Genomic DNA, 27,680 nt, shown 5'->3' on the forward strand with positions numbered 1-27,680 from the left:
AAAACAATAAAACATGAAAACTTCCAAGGAGGTCGAATACTTTTTATAGGCACAGTACATTAAAATATACACTAGGTGTCCACTTTATTAGGTACATCTGTACACCTGCTCTTTAATACAAATATCTAATCAGCCAATCACACGTCAGCAACTCAATGCATAAAGGCACTTGGTTGGACCTAACAAGCAATCATTTAGAGTCCTGATGAAGGTGTAGGCCCAAAACATTGACTTTATTCTTTTCCATCAATGCTGTCTGACCTGCTGAGTTTCTCCAGCATAAAGCAGATTTTTCCTTTGGTGGGGCAGTCTAGGACCAGAGGATACTGCCTCAGATTAGAGGGATAGCCACTTAGAACAGAGATGAGGAGGAATTTCTTTAGCCAGAGGTTGGTGAATCTGTGGAAATTGTCACCACAGTCAGCTATGGAGGCCAGGTCATTGGGTGCATTAAGACAGAGGTTGACAGGTAATTGATTAGTCAGGTTGTGACAGGTTATTAGGAAAATGTAGGGGAATGGGGTTGAGAGGGAAACAAATCAGCCACAATGATATGGTGGAGCAGTCTTGATGGGCTGAATGGCTTAATTCTGCTCCCATGTCTAATGGTCTTATTTTGTGAGTATTACTCTGGATTTCCAGCATCTGCAGAACCACTTGTTTTTCATAATTTAAAAGCAACTCCACACAAAAAAATAAGTCTGAAAGCTTTTACAGAATCATTGTCAATGGCCATTCTTTGCAGATGTTTATTTTCTTTTTATTTCAAGATACAGATAAGAAGCAGGCTTGTTCCTGCCCAACGAGACCATGCTGTCCAACTACACTCATGTGACCAATTAACCTACTAACCTGTGCGCTTTTGGGATGTGGGAGGGAACCGGAGCACCCAGAAGAAACCCACAAGGTCATGGGGAGAACGTATAAACTCCTGATGGATAGTACGGGAATTGAACTTGGGTTTCTGGCACTGTAATAGCGTTACACCAACCGTTACACTACCATGCCGGCCCAGTGTCGACCCTTGGGCTCAGCCAAAGACATTGTCCATCTGTTGTTCATCTCTGCTTCTGGTTCACGTTCCTGAAATGTGCCATGTCCTCGTATTCTTGAAAGGATGTCTCCCTGGTCTGTTCTGTATCCATGGAGCCTGGATGTTCTCTGAAAGAATTGAGCGGTGGTTCCACCAGCCATCTGGACACCTCTGCGGTCACTGTGCCCTTGGGCTTTACACGAGAACACATCAGGATCTGCAGAGTATTTAATTACAGTCTCAGTCACGTGCTTTCATCTTTCAGACAATCAAATGAGTTTATTAGTTTAAAATATGAACAGAATAAAGAGGAGAAATTCTGCTGGAAATCCAGAGCAACACACACACAAAATGCCGGAGAAACTCAGCAAGTCAGGCAGCATCTATGGAGGCGAATAAGCAGCTGGCACTTTGGGCTGAGACCCTTCATCAGTGCCTAACCTGCTGAGTTCATCCAGCATTTTGTGCGTTGTTTTGAAGAAAGTAAGTTCAAGTACAATTTTACTGTCATTCAACTGTGTGCATGTATACCGCTAAACCAAAGAATATTCCTCTGGAACCAAGGTGTAAAACACAGCACATCAAATAATATTGACACAATATTATTAACAGATAAAGTACTCTGTAGGTGTAAAAGTTGACTCAATGTGTATACAACATATAGTTAAACAGTAGTGTTGTGTTGAAATTTAAAAGGGTATTTATTTAAGGTGAGAGAGCAGAATTTTTAAAGTAGGGGTTCCCAAATCGGGGTTCACAGACCCCCTTACTTAATGGCATTGGTCCATGACATAAAAAATGTTTGGGAACCCCTGGTTTAAAGGAGACTGTACGTGCAGGGGATGTTTTTGTTTGAAATGGGTTGCTGGAAGCAGATATGGCAGTGGTGTTTAGGAGCCTGTTAGACACAGGGAATGTGCAGGCAATGGAAGGATATGATTCACATCCAGGCAGAAGTGAATCAGATTTATTGAGCATCACAGCAACATATCTGACACAGACAATGAGTTTCTGTGCTGTTTTATGTCAAACACTGCTGTTCAATATGTTAATTGCCGAAGGATTACAAATATACAAATGAAGAACAGGACTAAGCCAATTAGACCTTCAAGTCCACTCTGCTGTATTGGCCGTTCTGATTGGAACCATGTCATAGAGTCATGGAGTGCTAAGCACTGAACCAGGCCCTTCAGTCCATCTAGTTCATGCTGAACTTTTAATCTGCTTAGTCTCATTGACCCAGATGTGTACCATAGCCCTCCATACCCTTCCCATCCATGTATCTATCCAAACTTCTCTTAAACGTTGCAATCGAACCCACATCCACCACTTTTGCTGGCAGCTTGTTTCACACTGTCACCACCCCCTGAGTGAAGAATTTCCCCCTCATGTTTCGCTTAAACCAGAATTTTCCAACATGGGGCCAATGCACCTCTCGGTTTATGGTAAGGCTCCACGGCACAAAAAGGATATGAACCCCTGCCTTAAACACGGCTCCTTAACCCTTCTTTCCTGTCTTCAACTCGAGTGTTTTCTTAAGGATCTACCTACCTTAAAAATAAGCAAAGCTTCTGTGCTCCCAGACTCTTTGATGTAAAGACTCACAATTCGCTAACATCTTCATGAATCCTTTCTGCACCCTCTCCAGCATAATGACATCCTTTCCATAGCTGGGCAGCAAGATCTGCCCACAATTCTCCAAAGTGAAATCTCACCAACATCTTGTATGGATGCATCATTATGTCCTAACACTCACTGGTGATACTAGGAAGTATAATTACTAGGTGGTGAATTTGTTGCCATGTGCAGCTGTGGAGGCTAGGTTGTTGGGTGTATTTAAGGCAGAGATTGATAGGTTCATGATTGGACATGGCATCAAAGGTTATGGGGAGAAGGCTGGGAACTGGGGTTGAGTAGGAGACAGAAAAAAAGGATCAGTCATGATTGAATGGTGGAGCAGACTCGATGGGCCAAATGGCCTAATTCTGTTCCTACGTCTTATGGTCTTATAAACTATATTTTCTACACATAATGTTCACTTTATTAGGTACACCGGCACATCTGCTCATTAATGCAGTTATCTAATCAGCCAATCATGTGGCAGCAACTCAATGGATAAAAACATGCAGACATGGTGAAGAGGTTCAGTTGTCATTCAGATCAAACATCAGAATGGGAGCAAAATGTGATGCAGTGACTTTGACTGTGGTGTAATTTTGGTGCCAGACGGGGAGGTTTGAGTGTCTCACAAACTGCTGATCTCCTGAAATTTTCACACACAACAATCTCTAGAACTTACAGAGAATTGTTCAAAAACAAAACCAAAAAAAAAAATCCAGATAGCAGCACGTCAAAAATATCTTTCCAATATTTTCCTAGAAGAGGACAAGGCCAGAACATATGTGTCAAGGAAGCTACTTCAGAATTACATCTATCACAAATAGGATTTATATGGCAATAAAAGCGAGCTAACTTATCCTTGGACATATAACCATATAACAATTACAGCACGGAAACAAGCTATCTCGGCCCTTCTAGTCCGTGCTGAACGCTTACTCTCACCTAGTCCCACCGACCTGCACTCAGCCCATAACCCTCCATTCCTTTCCTGTCCATGTACCTATCCAATTTTACTTTAAAATGAGCCCTATGAACTGGACTCTATACCAGTGATAGACTCCAGTCATTTATCCTCATCAGCTTGTCGTCTAATTGCATTTGTTACGTTAATAGCCAGAAGATCCATTTTACTTAAATGGAAAGATTCCAATCCCCCTACCACATTTCAATGGAGTTTGCAAACAATAGCATGTTTAAACTTGGAAAAAATTAGGAGTAGTACTGTGGACTCGTCGGTTAAATTTGAAGAAACTCGGAGGCCATTCATTCAGTATTTTCATATGATGTAAGTTGACCCTTTCTGAATCCTTTTTTAGTAATTTTTTGCTCGTGTATAGAGGAGTGGAGTTAACGGCAAACTATAATTTTAACCAATGAAATATGGCAGCCCAATCTTTGTTTTTTTTTAGTTAAGCTTTTTTTAGTTTGGGTTTTTTCTCTCTCTTTATAAAATATCTTTTTCATGGTTAGTTATTAAGAGATTGGGAGGCTAAACTACATTTGTTACTTGGAATCTGTGTTTGTACACGTTAACTGTTATTAATGTAATCCTGATCTCTATGTATCATTATCATTATTGCTATGCTTATCAATTTGAAACTTAATAAAAAGATTGAAAAAGAACAGATAGCAGCACTTCTGTGGGCAGAACACCTTATTAATGAGAGAGGTCAGAAGAGAATGGGTAGACTGCCTTACGCTGACAGCAAGGTGACAGTAACTCAAACAGCCATGTTACAACAGTGGTGTGCAGAAGTGCAACCCTGAACACAGAACATGTCGAAGTTCGACAGGGTGGTTTGAATTACTCAGAAACTGCTGATCTTCTGGGGTTTTCACATGTAACAATCTGCAGTTTACAGAGGATGGTGTGAAAACCAAAAAGAAAATCTAGTGAGCATCAGTTCTGTGGGTGAAAGCACTTAGTTCATGAGAAGGTCAGACAGGTTCAAGCTGACGGCAAGGTAACAGTACCTCAAGTAACCGTGCATTACAACGGTGTGTGCAGAGGAACATCTCTGAACGCACAACACATTAAACTTGGTGGATGGGCTACAGCCGCAGAAGATCACAAACACGCACTCAGTAAACAACTTATTAGGTACCGGAGGTTCCTAATAAAGTGGCCACTGAGTGTGTATCTAATTTTTTATTTTGGGAGTATTTTTAAAGTTTATATACTTTATTAATGTATTATTTATCAAAGACACAGATCAAAAGAATAGCTTCATTTATCACATGTACATCAAAACGTACAGTAAATTGTGTCATTTGTGTCAAGGATCAGCACTGTCTGAAGCAGCCCCAAAGTGTCAACTTACCTTTGGCACCAAAATCTCACCAACCCTTACTAAGCCATCAGCGACTGGGGTTCAGTTCCCGCCATGATCCATATGGCGTTTGTACGTTCTGCCAGTGGCCGCGTGTGTTTCTTCCGGGGGCTACGTTCTCCTGTCATATTCTGAAGACGTGTGGGTTAGTAAGATGAGGGCGTGCCATGTTTACGTGAAAGCATGGTTACACTTGCTGGCTGCCCCCAGCACGCCCTCGAACTGAGTTGGTTGTTGATGCAAACAACCCAGTTCACTGTATGCTTCAATTTTTCAAAGTACATGTGACAAATAATGCTGATCTTAAAAAAAATGTGTGAAAGCAATTGAATGTAAAGCCCTTTAAAGATTATTTTCCTTTCAGAGTGATGTGGAGAGGGAGAGACGCACGCCAGTTACGACTGTTTCTTTTACAAATTTCGTACAGATGTGAGAAACACTTAAACATACAGACACTGGGTGATTAATATACTGGCAATGAGAGACACAGCAGAAATCTAAAGATTCTCATCTGTTGGCAGAGGAAACAGAAATGGGATGAGTTTTTTTTAAACACAGTGAGCTGTCATGATCTCGTAACAGCTTCCAGAAGAGCTAAATTCTGTAAAGAAAGCCAATTTGCAGGTGAAAGGGGACTCAGCAGGAGTGGGACGAACAGGATCGCTCTATCAAAGAGCTGGCTGACACAGGTATGATGGGCTGAATGGCCCGTCAACTGTCCTACATCATCAGTGGAGGCCAGGTTACTGAACATAACTTCAGGCGGTGTTGCCTCAAGGAGGCATCCTTCTTCAAAGATCCCCACCATCCGGACCATGCCTTCTTCTCACAGCAGGAAGTATAGAAGCCAGAAGTTCCACACCACCAGGTTCAGAAACAGCTTCATCCCTTCAGCCATTCATTTCCTGAGCCAACCGATACAACCCTAATACCTACAGCAACACGAGAATCACTTGATCACTTTATATGACAACGAACTTCACTTTTGTTCTAATTGTGACCTTTCTTGTAAAAATTAGGTATAATTTATACTTAATTTGTTTTTCTTGTGAGTGCTGCTTATATGATGCCCTGTGCCTGTGATGCTGTGACAAGGAAGTTTCTCATTGCTCCTGGGCAAACATGTATTTGTATCTATGACCCAATCTCTATGCTTTAGAATGAAAGGGAATGAAAGGAAACAGCATTATGAAGGACCCCACGCACCCCTCATACAAACTCTTCTCCTTCCTGCCGTCTGGGAAAAGACACCGAAGCATTCGGGCTCTCACGACCAGACTATGTAACAGTTTCTTCCCCCAAGCTATCAGACTCCTCAATACCCCAGAGCCTGGACTGACACCTTGCCCTATTGTCCTGTTTATTATTTATTGTAATGCTGGTACTGTTTTTGTGCACTTTATGCAGTCCTGGGTAGGTCTGTAGACTAGTGTAGTTGTTTTTTTTCTCTCTGTGTTGTTTTTTTTACATAGTTCAGTCTAGTTTTTGTATTGTGTCATGTAACACCATGGTCCTGAAAAAAGCTGTCTCATTTTTACTGCGTACTGTACCAGCAGTTATGGTCGAACTGACAATAAAAGTGACTTGACTTGACTTGACTTGATTTCTGTCAACCAAGTGTTTGACATATATCGTGAAAAGAAGCGGTGCATACACCGACCCCTGTGGAACACCACTATTCACCGGCATTGACTGAGTCTCCGCTGTGGACGAGTTGCGCTGAATGACTGTTCCCCTGCAGTATGATTCATTCCGACTGAAGAATGGGCCAAGAAGCGGCAGATGAAATTTAGTGTAGGGAAGTGGTTGGCCTTGCAGTTTGGTAGAAGGAAGCACCGGGTTTCCTCGGCTACATAAATCTAGTGAAGACACCCTCAAGTCCTGCCAAACTCGTGAGATCCCACTCAAACCCTGGTTAGTGTGGATGCTGTGCAATTTGCTACTCTGTTACAAATTAGTTCTACGGAATAACAGACAGTGCACTGCATATGACTAAAGGAATTATATTTATGAATATTAACTTAATGAAAGGGTTAGTAAAGGATAACAGAAACAAAAGGATCCATTCTAATTAAACAGTCTAATGTGCACAAGTTGGAGCTCGTCTTGAACTTCTCTGTCTCTCACGCTCTGGGCCCTCGGTAAACGTGAAAGCCCACACCACCTTCTGAATGTCGCTCACAATCCGTCTCAAACAAACAGGCCTCCCACCGGATCGTACGATACAACTGGTTCTCCCCAGCGTCTTCTCTCTCATCTCCTCTCGAACAAAAAACCAAGACCAACCTTATTGTCCCTCACCAAGAAAAACCTCCCGCTAAGTGGATGGCACACATTCCACATCATCCCAGTAACCCAAACAGGCTGAAAGCAGAACAGAGCCGCTAAATGAAATACCCACAGCAGAACAGTAAAGATGTGAACCAGGGCAACACAGAATAAAGGAATAAACAGATTTCAAATTCAGGAATCGGAGGTGTAAAGGGTAAAGGGATCATTGGGTATATTTAAAGTGGTTCTTGATGTAAATAAATTAGCCATGACCAAATGGTGGAATAAATGCAATGGGCTGAATGGCCTAATTCTACTCCTATGTTTTATGGTCTTATTTATTGATTTATTTGTTGACATACAGCATGGAACAGGCCCTTCAAGCAACACCACCCAGTAATCCCTGATTTAATCCTAGGCTAATCACAGGAAAATTCACAATGCCAATGAACCTACTAATGAGTACATCCTTAGACTGTGGGAGGTAACCAGAGCTCCTGGAGGAAATCTGTGCAGTGACAGGGAGAACGTACAAACTCCTTTCAGGCGGCAGTGGGAATTGAACCCGGGTCGCCTGTAAGGTAAAGTGTTGTGCTAACCACTGTGCTCCCCTCTTGGGATAAAAAAAGGAGTTAGGGGTCAGGTTAAGGTTTAGGGAAAGGTATTTGGGGAAATTAGAGGTCTAGCAGAAGTCTAGCCTCTGCTCTGCACTTAAAAACCAGTGACGTGGACCTGTGGCGAAGGTCTACTTCCTCTCGCCCCCACAGATGCTGCTCGACCCACTAATTTTCAGAAGTGAACAGTGATTGGTGCTTGTCAATTATTAGTTAATAGGGAAGAGATCTAGAGAGCATCTGAGGGGGACCTTTTCCTATAGACCTCCTATGTCTAATGAAGACGAGCTCCCCGTCCCAGCTCAGACGAAGGTTGCCAGAGCTGAAATGTTAACCGATTCTGTTTCCGCAGATGTGCCGCTAAGTTTTCACAGCATTTTCCGTTTACGTTAGGGAAAAGAAAAGGTTTGATTAATGATTTAGTGACAAGGCTTCCTTTGGAGTAGGAACAGAATAAATTTAGTAACAGCGAATATTTAAATACAAATAAGATATCAGATTAAACACATTTTGCAGCAAAGCAGCACTTTGACAGCAGCAGCTGTGTAGTAATGATTTTCCATTTCAACAATTTTACAAATCTTATTTTAGATCTGGCTGGAAAGATATTCCATATTTTCCACCTCATGACCTCATCGTTGGCTCACTGGGCAAATCTCTGGGTGCTCCGGTTTCTCCTCACATTCCAAAGGCGTAGTAAGCTGTGGCATTGTGTATGTTGGTGCCGGAAGCATGGTAACACTTGTGGGCTGCCCCCAGCACACCCTCGGACTGTGCTGGCTGTCGGTGTCAGCAGCGAATTTCACAGTGTAATGTGCAGGAGACAGATAAACTCGCTTGCCTCGGGGATGTTGGAGGAAACCAGAGCGTCTGGAGGAAACCCAGGTGGTCGCATGGAGAACGTGCAAACTCCACACAGACAGCACCCAAGGTCAGGATATGTCTTGAGTCACTGGAGCTCCAATGTTAGTGAATCCCTGCTAGGCGATCCATGAAGGAAGATGGCATTTCCGGGCTAACAGAGTATATTGTGATCTACAAGGGATCTCATTGAAGCTTATGGAATATTGACAGGACTCGATAAGATGTGGAGAGGACGTTTCCTGTGGTGGGAGACTAAGACCAAAAGTCACAGACTCAGAATAGAGGGGTGTCCTTTTAGAGCGGAGTTGAGAAGGAATTTCTTTAACCAGAGACTGGTGAATCTGTGGAATTCAATGTCACAGGCAGCTGTGGAGGCCAAATCATTGGATATATTTAAAGGAGAGGTTGATAGATTTGTGATTAGGCAGGGTATGAAGGATACAGGGAGAAGGCAGGCAGGAGTTTGGGGCTGAAAGGGAAAATGGATCAGCCATGATACAGTGGCGGAGCAGACTCGATGGGCCGAATGGCCACACTGCCAAACAACTCCTTAAAAAATGCCCTTACTTTTACTGTAATCTAATCACAGAACAATTTACGATGAGCATTTAAACTAGCTGGTACGCCTTTGGGCTGTGGGAGGAAACCGGAGGACCCGGAGAAAATCCTTGCATTCCCCAGGAACTCCTTACAGAGGACACCAGGGCTGAACTCTGTAATAGCATCGTCCTAACTGCTATGCTACTGTGGCGTCAAGAGTACAGTCGTAGAAAAGTACAGCAGAGAATCAGGCCCTTCAGCCCATCTAGTCCATGCCATCCCATTGACCTACACCCAGACCATAGCACTACATATGCCTGCCATCCATGTATCAATCCAAGTGGTAGGTTAAAAGGTGGGCACAGTATCGTGGGCTGAAGGGTTTGAAGAGTGACGGAATAATCTACGTTCTATATTTTGAATTCCATTATTCCTCTTTGCTACTTTGGTATAGTTATGTTATGATCTGTATCAATGGCATTGTAAGAACAAAGCTTTTCATTGTATCTCGGTATATGGGACAATAATAATCCAATTACCAGTTACTCAATTATACATCTGACATTTTGTATTGTGCCTACTCAATGCCATTAGGACTCAGGATCTGGTTACTCTTACATCAAACAAAACAAATCACATCTGACCAATATCCTAATCTAACTCTGGAAGAATATATCAATGTGTTTCAATTCTATAGATGTTGGCCACTTGTGCCAAGATGAGGCCACTCTCAGGGTGAAGGAGCAACACCCGATATTTCATCTGGTTAGCCTCCAACCTGATGCCATTAATATTAATTTCTCTTTCTGTTAAGAGAATTCTGTCCCCCTCCCCTCTTCTTCTATTCCTCAGTCTGGCCTCTACTCACCTGTCTATCACCTCCTTCTTTTGCCACTCCTCCTTCCCTTTCTTCTGTGATCCACTCTCCTCTCCTATCAGATTCCTTCTTCCCCAGCCTTTTATCTTTCCACGCCAGCTGGCTGCACCTAAAAACCTTCTAGCTATCCTCCTGCCCTCCACCCAGCTTTTTATTCTGGTGTTTTCCCTCTTCCTTTCCAGTAATAAAGAAGGGCCTCGCTTGAAACGTCAACTATTTATTCATTTTCATAAATGTTGCCTAACCTGCTGAGTTCCTCCAGCATTTTATGTGTGTTACTCTGGAATTCCAGCATTCACAGACTTTCCTGTGTCTATACTATTGAGTTGCCTGCTGCTCTAGGGACTAAAATACTCAAAGTGCAATATGAACTGGATGTCGCTCAATGTTGTATTACGGGAATCAAAATGAAGTGATAAGTGGTAAGTTATACAAGGCAGAGAAATCTATAAGGCCGTGTCACTCGTGCTAAATCATAGTCCAATGATCACTGCAGTCTCTTTATTTTACCGAGAAATGATAACAGAAAGAAAAGTGATGGAAATTAATGCAAGGTGTTATCTCGGCAAGATGAGAATTTGGGTGGCATGACAGTGTAGTGGTAAACTTCACACTCCTCCAGCTCCAGTGACCCAGGTTCAAACCCGACATTGTCTCTGTGGAGTATGTATGTACGTCCTCACCCATGACCGTGTGGCTTTCCTCTGGGTACTCTGGTTTCCTCCCACATTCCAAAGACACGTGGGTTAGGGTTGGTGAGTTGCCGGCATGCATCTTAGCAGCAGAAGCTGCCGCCAGATCATCCTCGATTGTGTTGGTCGTTGACGCAAATGACTCATTTCACTGTATGCTTTGATGTTTCGATTCATTTGTGGCCAATAAAGCTAATACTGAAATTGTAATCTGTCCAGATGAAATGCCTCGGTCTAAATATTGTCTGTCCATTTCTTTCCGCAGATGCTGTCAGACCTGCTGAGTTCCTCCAGCTCCCTGTGTGTTGCTGAAAGTTTGATAGCACCACCCAAAACAAAAACTTCAACACCACTGCTGGATTCTTAGCAAAAACCAGGATGAGGGAACCTATCACTCCTGTCCTAAATGCTCTGAATTGGTTTCCTGTATCTTTTAGTATTGATTTTAAAGTTCTCGCACTCGTTTTTAAATCTCTTAATGGTCAGGGACTGGAGGACGTCACAGAATCGTTTTCGTTTTATAATCCTGCTCGACCTCTCAGGTCTTCTTCCACCCATCTCTTAAATTTAAACAGTCTCCCTCAAATGATAATTGGCAGGTCAGGCTTTTTGGACTATGCTCCTAAACTGTGGAATTCAATATCCAAACCTGTATGGGATGCAGACTCAGTTGACACTTTTAAACACCAACTCAAAACCTAGTTAATTAACCTTGCTCTTATCTGACATCGTTTCGTCTTTTATTTTCATGTTTGCATTTTATCCCACATCACCTGTATGGAAAGTATAAAATCTGTATGATTTTATCCATTCATCATCTGTATGAAAAGTGCTCTATAAATAAGTTATTAATATTATTAAAAAACAATTCTGGTAAATGCACACAAAGTGCTGGAGGAACTCAGCAGGTTGGGCAGCATCTATGGAAAAGAGTGTGGAAAAAACTTTTTCCCATAGATGCTACCTGGCCTGCTGAGTTCCTCCAGCGTTTTGTGTGTGTTGCTCGGATTTCCAGCATCTGCAGAATTTCTCTTATTTGAATTTTTTTAAATAATTAAAAAAATTAAATATTTTTTTAAGTTACTCACAGCCAGAGCCACCACAGCAATGGTGACAGCCACACTATAAATGAAAAGGACCGGGATAATAATCGATTGTCTTGTCTCGGTGTGAGTCTCCAAAGCCGAACGTTGCTGTGACTCTGAAATGAAATCACAGGAGATTTGAGCAAGAGGAAAAATCTTTAGCTCACAGTGATCCTGGTTGCTGTAACTTACCCCAAGTGCAGGTGGGCTGTGGGGCATCAGAGGGTAGTTGACAGCAGATTGCCCCATTGCAGGGGGAGGGTGGAACATTAAGGGGTGGGGATGCAGAGGAGGTGGAGTGGGGAACAGAACTCACATCTCCAGGTAAGTTCATATAGCCAGGGTGCCAAAGACCTTTGCACACTCTCGTCATTTCCGACATCCTTTGACTTACTAGTTCGCTCTCCGCATCACATTCACAGACAGTACTGTGCAAAAATCTTTGGCGTCTTAGCTCTATATATGTGCCCAAAACTTTAGCACTGTACTGTATGCTGGGGCAGCCCTCAAGTGCCGCCAATATAGAAAGCCCACTTACCCTAAGCCGTACATGTTTGGAATGTGGGAGGAAGCTGGATCACCCAGAGGAATCATGGGAAGAACATGGAGCCTCCTTACAGACAGTGGCCAGAACTGAAGCCTGGTCACTGATTGCTGCTGCTGGATTAGTGTCATGTTACATTGTCCTGCTATCCATCAAATATTTTGTTCAGCTCCATCAAATCTCCCCTCGTACTGATATGCCCCTGGGAATAAAGCCTTTGGACTTTTCTACTCACCCTGCACGATTAATCTGGTTCCTTTTCCAACTTGGCTCACAAGAGGAGGAGGCAGAGGGATGGACACCTCACAAATATAAACTCCCGAGTCATTCAGAGTCAAGTTGCTCAGCACCAGGATGCAACAACATCTGGGTTGACTGCCACAAACATAGCAGCGCCTGTCCTGCGGAGAGATGGTCAGCGTGTTCTGTGGAGATACTTCATCCTTGTACCAGTAAACATCCACCTGGGGTGGGGTCTTGTTGGGGTAGTGCGCCTCGCAGGCAATTATGACTGTCATTCCAACTGACGCGGTGGTTTTCCTGGGGTGCTGTGACACAGACAATGTGCTGTCACTACCTGCAAGGGAATTGGCGGGGGGGGGGGGGGCAGGAAGATGGAACTATGAGTTATCTTGTGAAATGCTGCACAACATGTTCATCGGCAAGGCCAGCACAATTGACATAGTTTAATCACAAACAAGAGAAAATCTGCAGATGCTGGAAATCCAAGCAACACACACAAAATGCTGGAGGAACTCAGCAGGCCAGGCAGCATCTATGGAAAAGAGTACAGTCAATGTTTCGGGCCGAGACTCTTTGACAGGACTCCAGAGGGCTCTCGGCCCGAAATGTCAACTGTTTGCTCTTTTCCATAGATGTTGCCTGGCCTGCCGAGTTCCTCCAGCATTTTGTGTGTGGTGTGTGTGTGTTGACATAGTCTACATGGACTCAGGGAGACCTGAGCAAGGTCCCACATGGAAGGCTGGCATATAAGGTTAGAGCTCATGAGATTCAAGGCAAGTTTGCAAGTGAGATCCAAAGTTCAAAGTAAATGTATTATCTATATGTCACCATATACAACACATTTTCTTGAAGTCATTCACAGTAGAATAAAGAAATATAATAGAAGCAATGAAAGACTGCACCCAACAAGATGGAAAGACAATTAATGTGCAAAAGACAACAAACTATACAAATGCAAGCAATAAATGTCCAGAACATGAGGTGAAGAGTTCTTCAAAGTGAGTTCATAGATTCTGGGAACAACTCAGTAATGGGGCAAGTGAAATTATCCCCCAAAGACTGACAAACAACCGACGCACAGAAGTTGAAACACTGTGCAAATCCTCAAAAGATGAATAACAATAAATAAATAATACTGAGAACACGAGTTGTAGGGTCCTTGAAAGTGAGTCCATAGGTTGTGGAATCAGTTCAGTGTTGGGGTAAGTGAAGTTATCCGCGCTGATGATTGAGTGGTAATAACTTCCTGAGCCTGGTGATGTGGGACCTGAAGCTCCTGTACCTCCGTGCTGATAGCAGCAGTGAGACGAGAGCATGACCTTCATCAGGGTCTTGGCTCAAATCATCAGCTCTTTATTTCCGCTCCAGAGGGTAGATGCTGCCTGACCTGCTTACAGCACTTTTTGTGCGTTGCTCACGATTTCCATCATCTGTGGAATCTCTTGTGTGTCTGTGATGGTGGAGTGTTACGCTTGTGACTGGAATCCTGTGACCAGTGATGTACCACAGGGGTTGGTACTGGGACTACTGACTATCATGCATATTAAAAATTTTAACTTGAATGTGGAAGAAATACTAAGAGGAGATGACATGAAGATTGGTGGTGTGGTTGATAGTGAGATGAATAGACTTAAGTTACAGGGTGAGATTGAATGTGGCCTGGAGTGAAGGTAAATGCAACCTAATTTTATAAAGATAAAAAACTAGCTTTATTTGTCACATGTATATCAAAACATACAGTGAAATGTATCACTTGTGTCAAATCAAATCTGCGAGGATTTTCAGAACAAGTGTCACCATAGTTCTAGCGCCAACATAGCATGCCCACAGCTCACCAACCCTACCCTACCTCTTGGAATGCGGGAGGAAACCGGATCTCCTGGAGGAAACCAGCAACCACAGGGAGAAAATACAGACAGTGGCAGGAATCAAACACCATTTGGTAATCAGTGGCACTGTTAATGGATGTGCTAACCACTATGTCACCATAATTAATTAGATAGAATGGACGTGGATGTGAAGAGGATGTTGCCTAAAGTGAGGGAGTCTAGCACCAGAGGGCACAGCCTCAGAATAGAGAGACATTCATTTCAAAGGAGATGATGACAAAATTGTTTAGCCAGAGAGAGGTGAATCTGTGGAATTTGTGGCCAAAGGGTGTTGTGGAGGTCAAGTCATTGGGTATATTTAAGGCAGAGGTTGATAAGTTGTTGTTTAGTCATGGTTTGAATGGTTATGGAGAAGGCAGGAGAATGTGGTTGAGAGGGAAATGGACCAGCCATGGTGAAATGGCCCAGTAGACTTGATGGGCCAAATGGTCTTATTCTGTTCTGTATCTTATGATCTTAATTAAATTGGGCAATTTAATTACAGTAATAATGTGTGAGGTGGTGCATCTTGTGATTGAGGGTAGGACTTACACGACAGAAGGCACAGAAGAAATTCACTAGAATCAGTCAGAATCAGGTTTATTATCACTGACATAGGTCGCCAAACTTGTTGTTTTGTGGCAGCAGTACATTGCAAGACATAAAAATTACCACAAGCTGCAAATATAACTACATAGAAAACAAGAGGAATGGTGAGGTCATGTTCATGAGTTTCAGAAATCTGATGGCAGAGAGAAAAGGGACATTCCTAAAACACTGACTGTGGGTCTTCAGATTCCTGTAACTCTCTCCCAGATGCAAGTAAGGAGAAGAGATTCAGACACAGGTTAATAATCTCTGACATACAGTAGTGTGCAAAAGCGTTAGGCACGTATATACAGCGAGGTTGCCGGAGACTTCTGCACAGTACTGTAGTAATTTTATGTATTGCACTGTACTGCTGACACAAAATAGAAAGAAATTTCATGATGTGTGAGTGATGATAAACCTTATTCTGATATGGGTCTCTATTGTGGACTGAGAGTGGAAAGGGGGCAGGGAGACGGGAATCATGGTTGAGAAAGGGGGAAGGGAGAGAGGATGGACCAGGAAGCACCAGAGAAGCATTCTCTAATGATCACTAAACCGATTGTTTGGAATTAAATGACCTTGCCTGGTGGCTCAGGTCTGGGCGTGTCTGTGCCTGCGTCAACCCCCTGACACTCCATCTCTGCCACCTATCCCACACCTCTCCCGCGGTGCTCCACCCTCACCATTCCCAACTTACTGTGCTCCCTCCAGCTTTACAAACTCGCTCTTTGCATCACTTTGACAAGCACAGTACCGTGCAAAAGTCTTAGTCACCCTACTATATATGCAGCATGGGCCTAAGACTTTTGCACAGTCCTGTATATCATGAAACGTGTTCTTTTGTGGCAGCAGTACAGTGCAATACACAACAAAAATATTTTTTTAATTAGTTTTTTTATACATTTTCTACATTGCTACAGATAAAAAAAACCCCAGATCAAAATGAAGAACATTAATACAGTGCAAAAATAAACACACAATAATAATATAATGCAAAAAAAAATTGAGAAAGCACCCAAATTGAAGATATGTAAAGTTAGTATCCTCCCCAAGCCCCGCAACAAAAAAAACTCCAGACCAACCACAACACAATATAGAGAATATAAATCAGGACATTCAAACCCCCAAGACTGTAAATACACTTAGCAACAGAAGATATTAATGCCTACTACCAAAAAAAAAGGAGCTGAAAGCGAGGGACCGAAAAAAAAACCTTAGTTAAGAGGAAGGTTATGAAAGTACTCAGACCTTATGGAACTTTATATCCGAATTAAGAACTGAGTAATGAATTTTTTCAAGGTCTAAGCAGGACGTAATATCATTAAGCCATTGAGCATGCGTGGGCGGGGCAACATCTCTCCATCTAAGGAGGTTTAAACGTCTAGCCAGGAGAGAAGCAAAAGATAATATTTGACACTTAGTCGAACTCAGACGTAAATCTGTCTCACCCAAAAAACCAAACAAAGCAATTAAAGGGTTAGGTTCTAGGTGGTGATTCAGAATATACGATAATGTTATGAAGACATCTTTCCAAAATTTCTCCAAGCTAGGACAAAACCAGTACATATGAATGAGAGACGCCTCGCCCCTTTTGCATTTATCACAAAGAGGACTAATATTAGGGTAAAATCGAGATAGTTTAGATTTAGACATATGGGCTCTATGAACAATCTTAAACTGTAAAAGGCAATGGCGAGCACAAAGAGAGGTTGAATTAACCGATTTGAATATCGAGTCCCAAGTCTCATCAGATAGGAAGGTACTTAAATCATGCTCCCAAGCCATTCTAATTTTATCCACAGGGGCATGTCGTAAGGATGCTAATATATCACGAATAAATGATATTAAACCTTTACCTAGTGGATTAATAGAAAGAAATAAATCCATAACATTTTTCTCAGGCATTTCAGGGAAGTTAGGAATTAAAGTGTCTAATTTGGAGATATCTAAAAAAATGAGCATTGGGCAGATTGAACTTAGCAGAGAGCTGTTGAAAAGATGAGAAGCGATTATCAATAAAAAGATCTTCAAAATGTCTAATGCCCTTCCTATACCAATCATGGAATGCTGAATCATACGTAGTAGGTAAAAAAAGGTGATTATGTAAGATAGGGCTAGAAAAGGAAAAACCATGGAAACCGTAAAATTTCCTAAACTGAGCTCATATACGCAAAGTGTGTCTAACAAGAGGATTAACAATTAATCTGGACAAGCTACTAGGGAGTATAGAGCCAAGAAGTGCAGAAATAGATAAGTCTTTAGTGGAACTCAACTCCATTGCCACCCAATTAGGGCACTCGGGTTGGCCATGGAAAAAAGACCAAAAGGTAGCACAACATGTATTGGCTGCCCAATAATATAAACGAAAGTCAGGTAAAGCCATGCCACCCTCTTTTTTAGATTTTTGGAGATAAACTTTATTAAATCTAGAGCGCTTATTCTTCCACAGATATGACAAAATAATAGAGTCTAAGGAATCAAAAAAAGATTTAGGAATAAAAATTGGGATTGATTGAAATAAATATAAAAGTTTAGGGAGAACATACATTTTAACAACATTAATATGACCTACCAAAGACATAGATAGAGGTGACCATTGTAACAGGCTCTGTTTTATAGTATATGAAAGATTGGCAAAATTTTCACGAAAAAGATCTTTAAACTTCCTTGTGACTGTAATCCACACAACAAAAATATAAATAATAATAAATATACTATATATAAATAGTCCAAAAAAGAGCAAAAACTAGTGAGGTAGTTAACGTTCACGGGTTAGTTCATCACTGTCCATTCAGAAGCTGAGGGCATGTCCCGATGGCAAGGATGCTTCATGGGGGGATGCCACGTTCTTGAGGCAGCGCCTTTTGAAGACGCCTTCGATGGTTGGGGGGGGGTTGTGCCCATGATGGAGGGGGCTCGACACTCTGCTGCTTCTTTCAACCCTATGCACTGGTGCCCCCCGTATCAGGTGGTGGCGGCCCTCCAAGAAGATCACAACCTTGCTGTGGGGGTTTGGAGACTTGTGTGTCCCTGAATGACCCGGGGAGCTCTGTTGCCTGGAGCCAGGGCTTTAAGCTTTGGCTCTTGGAAGGGTCACCCATGCCAAACAGGTCAAAGGGTAGAGGTCAGACTAAGAGTCCTTCAGGTTTGGTTCAGGGCTAGCAACCCTGACTGGTCAAAAAACAATTGTTATGGAAACAGCAATGAAGAATCCTATACAGCTAGAGATGGAGGACATTCATTGCTGCCCTAAATGCCAGTGGTATAACAGGCAGTAAGTAAGTGCCAGAGGGTGATGCAACTGGTCAGAATGCTGCCTGGGACAGAATATGTCAACTGGATGAACGGTGTTTGTTTTCTTTAGAGCAGAGAGGGAGGGAGCCTGATAGAGGCGTACAAAGTCAGAGGAATAGATAGAGTGGATGGTAACACAATAAAAACTCATAGCATCATCAGTATTATGTGCCATGTTGTATGATGAGGGTGATCATGTTGACCAGGGTTGCTCTTGGTAAATTTTTCTACAGAAGTAGCTTGCCATTGCCTTCTTCTGGGCAGTGTCTTTACAAGGCAGGTGACCCCAGCCATTATCAATACTCTTCGGAGATTGTTTGCCTGGTGTCAGTGGTCCCATAACCAGGGCTTGTGATATGCACCGGCTGCTCACACGGCCATCCACCACCTGCCCCCATGGCTTCACGTGACCCCGATTGGAGGCTAAGCAGCCCAACGGTGACCTGCAGGCTAGCGGAGGGAAGGAGCGCCTTACACCTCCTTGGGTAGAAACATATCTCCACCCCGCCACCCACCAGCAGAGATGTCAGAAACCAGAGGGTGTTGGCTTATACTGAGGATTAAGAGGATTAGAGGGAACATGAAGAAGGACTTTTTCACACAGTGGTACTTAGTTTGGGGAGATGAGAGAAATGACAGTGCCCGGAATCATGATGCTAAGTGGTCTCTTACGTGTCATAACAAAGAGAAAAAAGAGTCAAGAAATTTTACCTTGAAGCAACAACCAAAAATAGCTCTCAGGGACTTAAGAAAGATTAGCTTGCAAGGTTGAGAGGAGAAAGTGAGAGTGTGACTACACCTCCAAGCCACCTGTGGCAATGAATTCCACAGATTCACCACCCTCTGTCTGAAGAAATTCCTCCTCATTTCTGTTCTAAGTGGACATCACTCTATTCTGAGCCTGTGCCCTGTGGTCCTAGACTCCCTCACTATAGAAAACATCCACTCCACATCCACTCTATCCAGACCTTTCAATATCTGATAGGTTTCAATGAGATCTCCCTCATTCTTATAAACTCTAGCGAACACAGACCGGAGCCATCAAAAGCTCCTCATATGGTGTCTGTAGTTGTAAAAGCATCACCAATGTTCCACTTAAAATATTTTTTTAAGTTGATCTTCACAGACTCTTTCTCCAAGTTTTTGCTGCCTTAGCAAAGCAGCCAATGATTCAAAGACCATAAACACAAGAGATACTGCAGATGCTGGAAATCCAAGCAACACCCACAAAATACTGGAGGGACTCAGCAGGCCGGGCAGCATCTGTGAAAATGAATAAATAGTCAATGTTTCCGGCTGAGACCCTTCTTCAGGTCTCAATCAAAGATCATACCTTTCCCGTACATTCTCTCTTCTCTCCCCTCCTGCAGGGTAGAAGAAACAAAACCCTGAAAGTACACACTGCCGGGCTCAAGAACAGCTATTGCTGTTATCAGACTATTGAATGGTCCCCTAGAATGACAAGATGGACCCTTGACCTCACAATTTACCTCATCACATCTCTGCACCTTTTTGTCTGCTGGCTCTGCACTTTCGCTGGAGCAGTAACACTTTATTCTGCATTCTAAATTGGTAAGTTGAGTTATTATTGTCACATACATAGAACATGGATACAGAACATAGAGCACGGAACATGGAACATTATGGTACAGTACAGGGTCTTCAGCCCACAATGTCGAGCCAACCTTGTAACCCACTCTGAGATCAATCTAACCCTTTACTCCCACATCGTCATCGTCATTATGTGCCATGTCGTATGATGTGGGCGATCAGGATCTTTCCATTACCGTGATTGCTCTTGGCAAACTTTCCTACAGAAGTGGTTTGCCTTCTTGGAAACATAGAAAACCTACAGCACAATACAGGCCTTCAGCCCGCAAAGCTGTGCTGAACTTGACCTTATCTTAGAAATTGCCTAGGGTTACCCATAGCCCTCTATTTTTCTAAGCTCCATGTACCTATCCAAGACCCTCTTAACAGACCCTGTCGTATCTGCTTCCACCACCATCACCAGAAGCCCATTCCACGCACTCACCACTTTCTGTGGAAAAAACTTACCCCTCCTCTTCTGTACCTACTTCCATGCAGCTTAAAACTGTGCCCTCCAGTGCTAGCCACTTCAGCCCAGGGATAAAGCCTCTGACTATCCACATGATCAATGCCTCTCATCATCTTGTACACCTCCATCAGGTCACCTCTCATCCTCCATCGCTCCAAAGAGAAAAGGCCGAATTCACTCAACCTATTCTCATAAGGCATGCTCCCCAAACCAGGCAGCATCCTTGTAAATCTCCTCTGCACCATTTCTATGGTTTCCATATCATTCCTGCAGTGAGGCAACCAGAACTGAGCACAATACTCCAAGTGGGGTCTGACCAGGGTCCTATATAGCTGCAACATTACCTCTCGGCTCTTAAACTCAATCCCATGATTGATGAAGGCCAATGCACCATATGCCTTCTTAACCACAGAGTCAACCTGCGCAGCAGCTTTGAGTGTCCTATGGACTCAGACCCCAAGATCCCTCTGATCCTCCACACTGCCAAGAGTCTTACCATTAATACTATATTCTGCCATCATATTGGACTGACCAAATGAACCACCTCACACTTACCTGGGTTGAACTCCATCTGCCACTTCTCAGCCCAGCTTTGCCTCCTATCAATGTCCTGCTGTAACCTCTGACAGCCCTCCACACTGTCCACAACACCTCTAACCTTTGTGTCATCAGCAAACTTACTAACCCATTCCTCCACTTCCTCATCCAGGTTATTTATAAAAAATCTCAACGAGTAGGGGTCCCAGAACAGATCCCTGAGGCACATCACTGGTCACCGACCTCCATGCAGAGTATGACCCGTCTACAACCACTCTGTGCCTTCTGTGGGCAAGCCAGTTCTGGATCCACAAAGCAATGTCCTGGTAGATACCATGTCTCTTTACTTTCTCAATAAGCCTTGCATAGGGTACCTTATCAAATGCCTTGCTGAAATCCATATACACTACATCTACTGCTCTTCCTTCATCAATGTATTTAGTCACATCATCAAAAAATTCAATCAGGCTCATAAGGCACGACCTGCCTTTGACAAAGCCATACTGACTATTCCTAATCATATTATACCTCTCTGAATGTTCATAAATCCTGCCTCTCAGGGTCTTCTCCATTAATTTACCAAACCACTGTAGTAAGACTCCTGTAGTAATTTCCTGAGCTATCTCTACTCCCTTTCTTGAATAAGGGAACAACATCCGCAACCCTCCAATCCTCCGGAACCTCGCCTATTCTCATTGATGATGCAAAGATCATCACCAGAGGCTCAGCAATCTCCTCCCTCACCTCCCACAACAGCCTGGGGTACATCTTGTCTGGTCTCGGTGACTTATCCAACTTGGTGCTTTCCAAAAGCTCCAGTACACCCTCTTTCTTAATATCTACATGCTCGAGCTTTTCAGGCTGCTGTAAGTCACCCTTGCAATCACCAAGATCCTTTTCCATAGTGAATATACTGAAACAGAGTATTCATTAAATACCTCTGTTCTCTCCTCCCATTCCATACACACTTTCCCACTGTCACACTTGATTGGTCCTATTCTCTCACGTCTTATCCTCTCGCTCTTCACGTACTTGTAGAATGCCTTGGGGTTTTCCTTAATCCTGTCCGCAAGGCCTTCTCGTGGCCCCTTCTGGCTCTCTTAATTACGTTCTTAAGCTGCTTCCTGCTAGCCTTATAATCTTCTAGAACTCTATCATTACCTAGTTTTTTGAACCTTTTGTAAGCTTTTCTTTTCTTCTTGACTAGATTTATAACAGCCTTTGTACACCATGGTTCCTGTACCATCCTTTCCCTGGCTCATTGGGAGGTACCTACTCAGAACCCCACGCAAATATCCCCTGAACATTTGCCACATTTCTGCCATGCATTTCCCTGAGAACATCTGTTCCCAATTTATGCTTCCAAGTTCCTGCCTGATAGCCTCATATTTCCCCTTACTCCAATTAAATGCTTTTCTATATAACCATATAACATATAACAATCACAGCACGGAAGCAGGCCATCTCGGCCCTCCTAGTCCATGCCGAACACTTAATCTCACCTAGTCCCACCTACCCGCACTCAGCCCATAACCCTCCACTCCTTTCCTGTCCATATACCTATCCAATTTTACCTTAAATGACACAACTGAACCGGCCTCTACTACTTCTACAGGAAGCTCATTCCACACAGCTATCACTCTCTGAGTAAAGAAATACCCCCTCATGTTTCCCTTAAACTTCTGCCCCCTAACTCTCAAATCATGTCCTCTCATTTGAATCTCCCCTACTCTCAATGGAAACAGCCTATCCACGTCAACTCTATCTATCCCTCTCAAAATTTTAAATACCTCAATCAAATCCCCCCTCAACCTTCTACGCTCCAATGAATAGAGACCTAACTTGTTCAACCTTTCCCTGTAACTTAGGTGCTGAAACCCAGGTAACATCCTAGTAAATCGTCTCTGCACTCTCTCTAATTTATTGATATCTTTCCTATAATTCGGTGACCAGAACTGTACACAACTGTTCTAACTTGCCTGTTCCCATCCCTCTCCAATGCTATGACAAAGGAGATAGAATTGTGATCACAATTCTTCTGGGCTCTACAAGATGTGTTGACCCCCCGCCCCCCCCCCCCGCCATTATCAATACGCTTCAGAGACTGTCTGCCTGGCATCAGTGGTCACATAACCAGGACATGTGATATACCCCAGCTGCTCATATGACCATCCACCACCTGGTCCCAGAGCTTCACGTGACTCTGATCAGGGGATAAGCAGGTGCTACACCTTTCCCAAGGGTGACCTGCAGGCTAGCAGAGGGATGAAGGGCCTTTCACCTCCTTTGGTAGGGACGTATCTCCATCCTGCCACCAATTGATTCCACGTAGCTCTCAATTTTTTTTATCATCCATTTGTCTAATAGTTTCCTAAATGTCCCTAATGGATCTGCCTCTACCAATATCCCTGACAGTGTGTTTCATGCACACAATGCTCTGTGTAAAAACCCTACCTCTGACATATCCCCTATACTTCCCTCCAGTCAACTTAAGATTATGCCCTCTCATATTAGCCATTTCCACCCTCGGGAAGAAGTCTCTAAATGTCTACTCAATCTGTGCTTCTTATCATCTTGTACACCTCAGGCAAGTCATCTCTCTTTCTCTTAAACTCGGAGGAAAAAGCGCTAGTTCGCTCAACCTACCCTCATAAGACACGTTTTCAAATTGAGGCAACATCCTGATAAATCTCCTGTGCACCCTTTGTAAAACTTCCTCATCCCTCCTACAATGAGGTGGCCAGAACTGAACACAGTGAGGCATGTGGTCAAGTGGTTAAGGCGTTGGACTAGCGATCTGAAGGTCATGAGTTCGAGCCCCGGCTGAGGTGGCGTGTTGTGTCCTTGAGCAAGGCACTTAAACACACATTGCTCCAGTCCACCCAGCTGAAAATGAGTACCGGCAAAATGCTGGGGGTTAACCTCATCCTATCCAGGGGGATGTCTTGTACTCTGTTGCTTCACGCCATGGAAATTGGCATAAGCACTGGCCTGTAAGGCTCGGGACAGACTTTAACTTTACAAACTGAACACAACGTTCCAAGTGTGATGCTGATTTTATCGTGTCCTCACAATTCCTCACAATTTCATGACAATAAAGACATAATTGGATAATTATTGTCGCATGATAGAGTGAAAAGTTTGTTTTGTGTACTGCCTATACCGGCCAACGGTGCATTGAAGTAGTACAAGTTTTAAAAAAACGTGCAGACTAGCAGAATCTTTGCAGAATAGCTTTGCAGAAACCCCTGTGTTTGTGTAGCATTCTGTTATTGTTTTCCGCTTTGTACCTTGCACTGCTCTATCTCATGGATAGCATGCAAGACAAAGTCTTTCACTGTACCTGCACCAACAGTCAACCACTTGATTAATTTAACTCTTGCCTCTGCATTGACCTGGATCTGTGGTGGCAAAAAAGAAATGTGAACAAGTAAATGACCAAAAGAATCAAAGCATTTCCCAGGAGGTATCGGAATTGGCCCTTATAAAATAATGAGAACGTTGCTCATCTCTAGAAAAAAAAATCAGTTCCTTCACAAGTGACTATCTACTGATACTTATAAAAAGTGTGCTTATGACTAAAGGCTGTATCAAACCATGTTCTGTGACTGGCACACATCTTTTTGATGCCACCTACAAATGACATTATTGCCACAACTGATAATACACAGCTATTCATTCTCTCTCTCTCTTTTGGCCAGTCACTCACACTCACTCTTTCTGTCTGTCTTTTCTCTTTCCCGTCTCTGTCTATTTGTCTCTATGTATCCCGATCTCTATATCTCTCTTTTTTCTCTCTCATTCACTTTCACACTCATTTTGTTTGTCTTTTTCCCTGTCTCTGTCTGTCTCTATCTATCCCAATCTCTACCTCGCTCTTTTTCTCTCTTCTACTCTCACTTATTCCTTGTCTTTCTGTTTATCTTTCTCCCTCTGTCTCTGTCCATCTCTCTGTATTTATCCTGATCTCTATATCTCTTTCTTTTTCTTTCATGCAACCTCTCTCACTCATTCTTTCTCTCTCTCATTTAGTCTATCTTTCTCCCTCTGTGTCTGTCTCTATCTACCACAATCTCTATCTCACTCTCTTTCTCTCTCACTCATTCTTTCTCTTTCACACTTTGTCTATCTATCTTTCTCCCTCTGTCTCTGTCCCTCTATCTATCCTGATCTCTATCTCTCTCTCTCTTAGTACACATACTTTTCCTCTCTCTTTCTGTCCACTTTTCTTGTTCTTTCTCTGTTTCTCTCTCTACCTCTCATTTTCTTACCTCTCCCCCTCTCTCACAGACAGAAAGAAACACAGCTACCCATTCTCTGTAAATATGATCAAGTTTTCTCCCTGAACAAGCTCCTCAGAAATAATTCTGCTTGGATAAATTCAGTGGCTGTTTTTATGAATGCTCGCCGTACTGTCGACAAATCAACCTCATTACATAAAATGCCACTCACTTACTGAATGATCGCCTGATATATTTTAGCAATACACGCTGCTTTTTCTGATCATGGGCAATGCAATAGGAAAGTTATTTGGCTTTCTGTGGCAGATTGGGAGAGGTGCCATCAAATTCGCAGAGTGATTTCTGATTTTTATCTTTGTAGACTATTCTTGAAAGTAGTGCCAGTTACTGCCTGTTTTATACCCTCCGTCAGACAACCCTATGAAGTTTGATACTACTGCGATGCTGATATTCAAATTTCATGGAACATAGATCACTATAGCACAGTACAGGTCCTTCGGCCTGCAAAGTTTTCCCGAAATATGAACCCACACTGAGATCAGTCTAGCCCTTCCATCCCACACACCTCTTCATTTGGCAGTGTCTTTACAAGACAGGTGACCCCTGCCATTATTGATACTCTTCAGAGATTCTTTGCCTGGTGTCAGTGTTCGCCTAACCAGGAAATCAAATACACCAGCTGCTCATACGACCATCCACCACCTACTCCCATGGTTTCACGTCACCCTGACCAGAGGGCTCTGTGGGGAGGGGTGGGCTAAGTAGGTGTTAAACTTTGCCCAAGGGTGATTTGTAGGCTAGCAGTGGGAAGGAGCGCCTTACATCTCCTTTGATAGAGATGTATCTCCACCTCACCAGCACAGCTCAGTCCACGTTTGTTGTACCAACATATTAACCTACTCTAAGATCAATTTAACTCTACCCTCCTACATAGCCAGCCATTTTTCTAATATCTACGAGTGTCTGAAATGCCCCTAATGTATCTGCCTCAGCCTCCACCCTAGCACAGACTCACTACTCTGACATCTCCCCAATACTTTCCTCCAATCACCTTAAAATTATGCACCCTGGTATTAGCCATTTCAGCCCTGGGACAACGTCTCCAGCTGCCCAGAAGACCTTCCTTAAGACCAGTCTGCTTGTGAAAAGTTAAAAGCGGCTCATGTTAACCTCCCACAACTCTGCAAAGAATGATCCTGCATTAATGATACAAGCACCGTTGACCAAGCAACAGTGGCCAGAGGTAAAAAACAAAAAAGAAAGAAATAATATTTCAGGATAGAAAATAATTCTAAGGGCATATGACCCTGTGTGTACAAAAATATATTGGTATATAATAGCCGAAATAAACCATGGTCTCCAGCCTGAGGCCCATGGTTTTCTCGGTTAATAGTCGGGGTCTATGGCATAAAAAAGGTTAGAAACCCCTGAATTGTAAATTACATGATCAACTTATTTGTTAGCAATGAAATAAAATAACAAATCGTAGAAAATGTTGCTAACTTAATCAAAGTTACATTAAAATTTGTTATATATTTTGAAGTTTTGATGAAATTGGCATTTGGTAATTTGGATGAGTTAGTGATGAGGTCCAGAAACTTTTTATATTTATGCTGATGGTAGTGGGAAATAAACAGATAATGGACAAAGTACGGAGAGACCATGTACAAGCAAACAAGTGTGCTTTCTTTTAAAATCCTAAGCTTATTCAACATATCTGGAGATACGCTTGAGGGATTTGTTAGAAGTAATTTGTAAATCAAGACAATTTCTTTCTCAGTTCTGAAGGTACAGAAATAAGTCCCATTGAGACTTCCAAACCAGTGCACATAGCTTGATTTACATTCTAATCTCACTGATTTCAAAGTTCAAAGTAAATTTATTATCAAAGTACATATATGTCACTGTATACAACCGGACATTTTTTTTTGCAGGAATACTCAATAAATCCATAATAGAATAATATTCGAAATAGGTTCGATGAAAGACCGCAGCAGCTTGGACGTTCAACTAGTGTGCAAAAGACAACAAACTGCAAGTGCACAAAGAAAGAAGGAATAATAATAAATTAATGAGCAATAAATATTGAGAACAGGTGATGAAGAGTCCTTGAAAGTGAGTCCCTCGGTTGTGGAAATATTTTAGTGACAGGCCAAGTGAAGCCATTCCTCTTTCTAACTTGTAAATTAATTTGTAAATTAAATAAAAATCAAACAGACACAACAGTGAAAAGAAAGTAGGATTACTTTTACCTGCTAAGCCTGAGATTGTAGCCATGAATGCCATTAAAGAAAACATTGCCAAAATTATTTCCTCCTTCTGCAATGAAACTTGGCAGAGTCTAAGAAAACTTGTGTCTCAACCTCAGCGGTAATTG

The 27,680-nt window shown here is 42.7% G+C and overlaps 1 protein-coding gene across 1 annotated transcript; it reads right to left on the reverse strand.

Moving 5' to 3' along the window:
• Nucleotides 1-309: 309 nt before the first annotated feature.
• LOC132390713 (uncharacterized) lies at nt 310-27,680 on the reverse strand. The gene is made up of 4 exons (XM_059963269.1): nt 27,556-27,680; nt 12,706-13,047; nt 11,930-12,042; nt 310-1,250 (listed from the first exon to the last, which is right to left on the reverse strand). Exons 1-4 carry the CDS (start codon nt 27,599-27,601, stop codon nt 1,059-1,061), a joined length of 693 nt encoding a protein of 230 aa, XP_059819252.1. The 5' UTR covers nt 27,602-27,680; the 3' UTR covers nt 310-1,058.

Source organism: Hypanus sabinus, chromosome 3 (genome assembly GCF_030144855.1).
Source record: "Hypanus sabinus isolate sHypSab1 chromosome 3, sHypSab1.hap1, whole genome shotgun sequence".
Lineage (NCBI taxonomy): Eukaryota > Metazoa > Chordata > Chondrichthyes > Myliobatiformes > Dasyatidae > Hypanus > Hypanus sabinus.

Coding starts and splice junctions, on each gene's coding strand:
- LOC132390713 (XM_059963269.1), bottom strand. CDS start 27,601: ATGTTTTCTTTAATGGCATTCATGGCTACAATCTCAGGCTTAGCAG. Junction 12,043..12,705: donor AACCAGATTAATCGTGCAGG/GTGAGTAGAAAA, acceptor ATTTCATTTCAG/AGTCACAGCAACGTTCGGCT. Junction 1,251..11,929: donor TTGCTGTGGTGGCTCTGGCT/GTGAGTAACTTA, acceptor AATACTCTGCAG/ATCCTGATGTGTTCTCGTGT.